General features: G+C 43.4%; 1 protein-coding gene and 1 long non-coding RNA gene across 2 annotated transcripts; both read right to left on the bottom strand.

The window, feature by feature from the left end:
- Positions 1–239: 239 nt before the first annotated feature.
- On the bottom strand, positions 240–4,668 carry LOC143106446 (uncharacterized). Its single transcript, XM_076270716.1, has 5 exons — positions 4,551–4,668; positions 4,251–4,348; positions 4,009–4,145; positions 3,531–3,655; positions 240–389 (listed from the first exon to the last, which is right to left on the bottom strand). The coding sequence occupies exons 1-5, from the start codon at positions 4,617–4,619 to the stop codon at positions 240–242; spliced, it is 579 nt and encodes a 192-aa protein (XP_076126831.1). The 5' UTR covers positions 4,620–4,668.
- Positions 4,669–5,114: 446 nt separating this feature from the next.
- LOC143106480 (uncharacterized) lies at positions 5,115–6,452 on the bottom strand. The gene is made up of 4 exons (XR_012983689.1): positions 6,383–6,452; positions 6,069–6,272; positions 5,346–5,491; positions 5,115–5,257 (listed from the first exon to the last, which is right to left on the bottom strand). It is a non-coding gene; the product is annotated as an uncharacterized LOC143106480 (long non-coding RNA).
- Positions 6,453–8,225: the final 1,773 nt, after the last annotated feature.

An 8,225-nucleotide genomic window follows, 5' to 3' on the forward strand; every position in this document is an offset into this window, starting at 1 on the left:
TACGGATTACAATCAACACATACTGTACTGTCTTCCAAGTGAATACATAGATGGTGGTCTATACTGTACTCTGCTCTACTCTACAACGCGTTACTGCAATCTATGCGACCAGAGTGTCCAACTGTACTCACCTGTCTAAAGGATCACTGGGGCTATGAGGACTCACCTGTCTAAAGGATCACTGGGGCTATGAGGACTCACCTGTCTAAAGGATCATCAGGCTCTGGTGCTATGAGGACTCACCTGTCTAAAGGATCTTCGGGCTCTGGTGCTATGAGGAGGCCGTACACTGCATTCAGGATCTCCCTCATGGTGATATTAGCAGAGTAGTTACGATCAAATATGTTGTGGCAGATTCGTCCAACATTGTTCACATTGCAGTGGTACACCTTTAAAGTTGTTAAGGATACTCTTGTGACATCTACCATGTCAGCCATGCATGTAATATAGTACAGACTATCTTGCACTAGCTGCAGCATGTGAAGCAAATGAGGATGCACCTTTCTGTGTCTCTGAGGTCGATGTGAGCAATGCCTTTAGGAGGGTTAATTGTAGAAAAGCTGCTGGACCGGATGGAATTTCTAACAGGGTTTTGAAATCCTGCGCTGCTCAGTTAGCTCCTGTGTTCACTTATATCTTAAACACATCATTGGCTCAAGAGACAGTTCCTACTTGCCTCAAGCAGTCTGTTATTGTTCCAGTACCGAAAAACAAAAGTCCATCATGTCTGAATGACTACCGCCCAGTAGCCCTGACGTCTACAGTGATGAAGTGTTTTGAGAAGCTTGTGAAAAACATTATCTGCTCATCCCTCCCTGCCTCCTTCGACCCCCTCCAATTTGCTTACAGAGCCAACAGGTCTACAGAGGCTGCCATCTCAAACCTCATGCACACCACCTTAACTCACCTGGAGGAGGGGAATGGGAATTATGTGAGGATGCTGTTCATTGACTTTAGTTCAGCATTCAACACGATAGTACCTCTCACCTTGGTCACAAAGATGAAGGCCTTAGGACTGAACACCATCCTGTGTCACTGGATATTTGACTTCCTCACCAACCGTTCACAAGTGGTTAGAGTGGGGGGTCTGACATCTGACATCTGCCATCAGCACTGGTGCCATCAGCACTGGTGCTCCCCAAGGCTGTGTTTTGAGTCCACTGCTGTACAACATCTACACACATGACTGCAAAGCCAACTGTAGTCATACCTCCATCATCAAGTTTGCAGATGACACAGTGATCTTGGGCCTGATTAGTAACAACAATGAACAGCTCTACTTGGATCAGGTTGATGAGGTGGCACAGTGGTGTCAATCTAACAGCTTGACACTGAATATCAATAAAACCAAGGAAATGGTAGTGGATTACAGAAGGCAGCAGCAGAACTACAGTTACACCCCACTAATGATCAGCGGGCAACCTGTAGAGAGAGTCACAAGTTTTAAATACCTTGGTGTCCACACTACTGAAGACTTAACATGGACTGTTAACACTCAATATGTTCTGAAGTAGTCCAGACAACGACTCTACTTCCTTCGTCAGCTAAGGAAATTCAAAGTTTCTACATCCATCATGAAGGCCTTCTACACTTCAGCGGTTGAGAGTGTTCTAACTGGTAGCATCATCACCTGGTATGGGAACTCCACAGTTAGAGATTGTAGTACTCTGCAGAGAGTAGTGCGCTCAGCTGAACGTACTATAAGAACTCAACTCCCTGCTCTACAAGATATCTATTCCAGAAGAGTACTCCTAAGACCCCAAAAGATTCTGAAGGACTCTTCTCATCCTAACAATGGATTATTCCTACCGCTGAAATCAAGAAGATGCCTATGTAGTCACAAAGCCAGAACTGAGAGACTCAGGAGAAGTTTTTATCCCCAGGCCATTCGAACTCTGAACTCACACTATACTGACTTTGCACTCATTCACTCCTCAGCACTCATGACCCCCCCCCCACACACACACACCTACAAGACTTTTAGCACTTTTACATCCCTCATCCCCCTATGCTACAGACCTTTTATTTATTTTCTTATTTCATCACACGTCAAAACACACACACACACGCGACTTTCCAACTTTTGAACATCTTCATAGAACTTTTTATTTATTCTTTTTGATTTCTCCTCCATCTACCCATATCCTTGATTGCCTAGCCTTTCTGCCCCCCCCCCCCCACCCCCATCCCCATCCCCAACACACACACAAAAAAACACACACACTTACATCATCACTATCATCACCTCACATACATACAGCACACTGCTTGCTACAGTAAGCCTCCTCTACATACTTGCTGCGCACTGCCCCCCCCCCCCTACATACACAGCACATTGTCTTCAGGATCTTCTCCAACACACATCCTCTACATACTTACAGCACACCGCCCCCACCTACCCACACACACACACTACACACAGTCACTGCTCCACTCCCCTCCCGCCCACACACACATCTTCACTGTCATCACTCACATACATCATACATACAGTACTCTGCTTGCAATAGTAAGTCCCTTCACCATACTTGCAGTACACTGCTCCCCCCTCTCCCCTACATACACAGCACATTGTCTTCAGGATCTTCTCCAACACACATCCCCAACATACTTACAGCACACTGCCCCCCCCCCCCCCAATACACAGCACATTGTCTCATGAGGAAGCTTCTCCAACACACACATTGCACACTGCCCTCTCCCCACATACACAGCACACTATCCCATCTCCCCTGTCATCCCCCCAACACACACACCAAGACCCCTGGCAGTTGGGTTAGCCCCTTGAGCCGTGGATCTGCCCAAGGTTTCTTCCTTGGTAAGGGAATTTTTCCTTGCCCCTGTTGCTCTTGGGTACTCCTTGTTGGTGCCCCCCCCCCCAATCCCAATCCTCCTCCACCTTTCTTAAGCAGCCCTTGCCACTTAATCTACTAAACCCCTCTTCTACTGCACTTTTTACCCCCCCCCATTACTGCACAAATAGGCTGACACCAGACATAATTTCACTGCATTTCTTACTTCCAGTAACTATATACATGTGACAATAAACTTCCTTGTATCCTTGTATCCTTGTAAGATCTAAAAACCTACAGACCCTTTCAAGAGAGTTCCATTATCAGCATCATAGTTGGCCACATTCCATTATCAGCATCATAGTTGGCTTCCGTTTTAACATTCCATATGTTATCTTAATGCAGAGGAAGTAGATTGGGAACCAAATAGAACGTTCAAGCATTGTTTTTGTTTTTATTGTTGAAAGGGTCTATAGTACGTAACTACAATTGTCAAACGCTGTCAAACAGACAACTTATACTCAAGAGGAGAGGAGAAAGAAAACTTTTTAAAAGTAAATTTGTTGGGCTTTATAGGACAGGACAGTGAAGAGATTGACAGGAAGGGAGTAGGAGAGAGAGTTGGGGTGGGATCGAGAAATACATGTTAACAATTTCCTTACATTGCTATAGCAGAATGTTATAGCTTATAGTTGTTGTAGAATTGTTATAGCTTAAATCTGTACTTCAGAAGGATACGGGTGTGATGAAACGCACTAGAGGTGGTTTCACTGGATAGGCGTCACCAAACTGACAGTAGAGTTCAAAAACCCCGTTCTCATACGGAGTGTCAGGAGGGCCCTGCATCAGGATCTTCCAAAACGCTGCGAGGGTTTTCAAAGTCACAAAATCAATATACATTTCGCCTAGTGCCCAAAACACCAATTAATAAGAATCTAAACGTGGCTTACTGAAGTCCGTGTCTGAGGGGAAGATAAGAATCTAAACGTGGCTTACTGAAGTCTGTCTGAGGGAAAGATAATAATCTAAACGTGGCTTACTGAAGTCTGTCTGAGGGGAAGATAAGAATCTAAACGTGGCTTACTGAAGTCTGTCTGAGGGGAAGATAAGAATCTAAACGTGGCTTACTGAAGTCTGTCTGAGGGAAAGATAATAATCTAAACGTGGCTTACTGAAGTCTGTCTGAGGGGAAGATAAGAATCTAAACGTGGCTTACTGAAGTCCGTGTCTGAGGGGAAGACTGAACAGTAGGGATGGGGATCGCAGTGCAGGCTTTTCAGCTCCTCCATGATGCGTCGGTCCTTCTCCATGAAGCGTGTCGTTTTGGATTCCAGAATCTTTTTCTTCAGAGCACTATGATTACAAATTGACTTAAGTAATACAAATACCACAAAGGTTGTACAGAAAGTAAAGACAGTTGTGGAGAATGACGGAAATATTAATAAATAAATATCTTACTCCTCGGTCACCACCACTTTACTCTCTACTCCTGGGGGCAAGTTCACCTGTGGCATCACATCATAGCCGAGGGTTGCAAAGACTCTTGTTAACTCATCCTGTAAAAAGGGCTTTGGACTTAGACATGACATGGTTCCAGACTTCATATGGTCACACGTTTAAGGCTATTTAACGTAAGTCCATGCTCTCCAGATTCCGTGGTATCCTATGATCATGGCAGCTCTGCTTGAATATCGTTTCATCTTTCTGACATACCACAACTGTATGCTATAATGTCAATAGCAAAAAAAGGCTATTTACCTCAGTCTGGATAGCTGATGAAGATTTTGGCTTGAGTTTCCTGCTTTCCAGTGACAGGACTGTTTCCATTTCAAAGAGCTTCAGAGCTGTTTTGATTGAGTCTGGTTTAAAACAGCATCCTCCTACAAGTGAAAGGAAATGGTTGTTCTACAATGGTGCATAGTGTACACGGTAATAGTGCATAGTGTACACAGCAATAGTGCATAGTGTACACGGTAATAGTGCATAGTATACACAGCAATAGTGCATAGTGGACACGGCAATAGTGCATAGTGGACTCCGCAATAGTGCATAGTGTACACGGTAATAGTGCATAGTGGACTCCGCAATAGTGCATAGTGTACACGGTAATAGTGTATCTGTACACGGCAATAGTGCATAGTGTACACGGTAATAGTGTATCTGTACACGGCAATAGTGCATAGTGGACTCCGCAATAGTGCATAGTGTACACGGTAATAGTGTATCTGTACACGGCAATAGTGCATAGTGGACTCCGCAATAGTGCATAGTGGACACGGCAAAAACTAGATACAATTTGAAGGAAATCCATTTCAGAATAATTATTTGACAATATAGAATACAGGCCTGTTATGTTGCTGATCCCATGCAGTGCATTGTTAACGACCTCTCCTACCAGGATGCCATCAACCACAATGCTGTTACTCAACAACTTGTTCACTACAGGAACAGCGGTACTGTTTGACCTATCAAGAGAAACCAATTAAATTCAAATCTTAGAGCTGACCCAATATTGCGAACAAATATACAGAAGAATCCTAAAGAAATACTCACCCTTCATCGTTTCCATCTGTTAAACAAATGACACGTAGACGGCACTCAGGAAATTTGGCTCTAATTTGGCTCAACTCCGAAGCACTTTTAGCTAATGCGTCATATAGCGGTGTACATCCATCTGCCTGAAGACTGTGAACATGTTCCTGAGAGAAGAATGCAAATCGTATGATTAACGCCCTGATACAACCATGCACCTTGATGATGATGATGATGATGACTAATGCAGTGGTTCTCAACCTTTTTTCCAATTTTCAGCCAAGTACACCCTAACCATAAAACATATTCTTCAAGATACAGCCGGAATTTTGCCGGCTCTGGTTTGGCCTTCTTTGCCCCTTGTCCCTCCGTGTTTTCACAAGAATCACCGCTACGCTTCAACCACGACTCCATTGTTTGAGTTTTGACAGTGATTGACAGGTGATGGCGGGTGGCATGTGACAGGTTGGGTTGAACCATCCTGGTATGGGGGGGACTCTGGGTTTTTAGGATAATAAAATTGAATAGCCTACTGAAATATAACTTCTATTTTCCTGAAATATTAATTTAAATAATTGTTTTTAAAGTATTTTTGCATGGATTCTACTTTTTAAATATATGTATATTTTTAAATCTCACGTACCCCCTGGAGTGCCTTCACGTACCCCCATTTGAGAACCACTGGACTAATATAATAATATTCTTACACCTTATTTAAGAGGCCCTATCTGAAAAATCGCTCACCTTGAACTTCTCCAGGTTTTCTGTAAACCTGTGCATAATTTTGACTCCTGTCCCAAAAGTCACAAGACTGATCAGATGTGGGAAGTCATACGCCATGCTTCTGTTTGCAAAAGCATCAAACAGCTGTTTCACAGCATCAAGCTTTCTCATTTTGGTGGCTGAGTAGCATTCTTCGCTCATAGAACTACTTGTATCCAAAAGAACCTAGAGGAAATGGCATTTTAATTACAACAGATTTTTATTTAGGGGAAAAATGTCCAGTTTCAGAATACCCTTCACACTGGCACTGTAGATACGGCAGTGGAATAACTTACCATTATTGCCTCTTTTGGGGTTTTAGTTGTCCTGACTGATTGGTCTGTCCTTTTATCTCCTAGTCTGAAAATGTCATGAGAGGTTTCATAATGTTTATTGTTTATGGTATTCATGTCCTACACATATCTTCAAAAGATTCTACTTGGAATAAACATACAAGAATTCTAGCCACGTTCTAGCCTGAAAGGTACCCGAAAGGTTCACTGAAAGTTTCTAATGGAGATCAGTTAGTCAAATTATTTGTCCGCACAAACATTTTCAAGTCGCCATTATTAATATGAATAGATATTCTGCTAGTAATGAGTGCTATTTAGCCAAATGTTAGCAACTGGATCCTTATTTGCATTAACATTGTCAGTATCAAAGCCAGTTTTACAACTTCACTGTTGAAATCTCAACAGAAGGATTCACTAACACGTACCTTTCTGCCAGTTTATGTAAATCCACTGCCTCTTGTTTCCCAGAGAGGCAATTGTAAAGGAAAATGTTCACGCCTCCCTTGGAGGGCTGAGCACACACACCAAGGTTGTCTGCGTTGGGAAATGGAATACATGGCACACACAGCAATCAATACAAATGTTCTAGCTCAAGAATCAATCCTCCGTTTTATCTCAAGAATCATCATATCAGTTCATATCAGTTCTAGCTCAAGAATCAAGTCAATGAGTCAACATGTGTAACTTACTGTCTGAGAGATACATAAGGCTAGGTGCTTGAATGCAAGCATGTTGCAATGGGGGAGTGACTTGCAAGAACGGATACGAATCCAAATCCTCCTTCATCTGAGAAAAGGACTTCTCTGGATTGATCCTAAAGCTGTGAGTGAAACAGAAATAAAATGTGTTTGCTGAGGTTGCCTAAAAGAGATATGGTGTGTAGGTGGATACCTGTACCGAGGGATTTCATATTTCATACAGTGCCTCAGAGGGGGTCATCCCCATGTTCCCTGGGTCCTATGTTCCCCGCTCGGGTTAGGGGTCCTATGTTCTCGGTTAGGGTTAGGGGTCCTATGTTCTCGGTTAGGGTTAGGGGTCCCATATGAATTTGACTCAATATTCCAAATGTGGTGAGCACGCCCACAGCCCACAGCACCCCTGACTGACTGTGAAGCTCACCAATCAGAATCGACATGCCCCTCATGCACTACGCACATCCACCACCCAGAAGCATACCTGCCAACACTCCCCTTTTGCCCGGGTTTCTCCCGTATTTCAAGGTCATCTCCCAGCACCCTCCCGTTTTGTTATTTCTCCCGGAAAACTCCCGTAATTTGCATGACCATCAAACGTCATTTTTAAAATCACGGATCCACTCATTTGTTCTGTTAGTCTGACATTTCCCAGTTTGCCAGATTGTGTATGATATACACCCTACACATCAGACATGTGGACTCGAGTCACATGACTTGGACTCGAGTCAGACTCGAGTCATGATTTTAATGACTTCAGACTTGACTTGATAAAATTCGCCATGACTTGCGACTCGACTTGGACTTGAATACTATTCACTTGAGACTTGACTCGGACTTTGCCTCTTTGACTTGTGATGACTTGACATGTCTCGAATCAAAAACTAAATTTCCTGATCGTGGACCAGTCACCCCACAGACGCTTTCCCGCGACTAAAAAAAAATAAATAGCGGAGACAAGCAGCCAGAGCACAGTACAGTACTGCCACTACCCCCACACGCGTTACGCACTGTTTGTAGGGGACCAAGAGACAGAGGAAGGACCAACATTTAGCCAATCACTAGTAGCTTTACTGCAAACTGATTTGCACTCTTGTTAGAGAACGTTTAATGTCAAAAAGCACCAACAGCATGTTACATAAAGTTGATACTTT

The sequence above is a fragment of the Alosa pseudoharengus genome, unplaced genomic scaffold (genome assembly GCF_046254945.1).
Source record: "Alosa pseudoharengus isolate Yale_2024_CS ecotype anadromous, Long Island Sound unplaced genomic scaffold, YU_APseudo_1.1 YU_APseudo_1.1_scf_6, whole genome shotgun sequence".
In the NCBI taxonomy this organism is placed as follows: Eukaryota; Metazoa; Chordata; class Actinopteri; order Clupeiformes; family Clupeidae; genus Alosa; species Alosa pseudoharengus.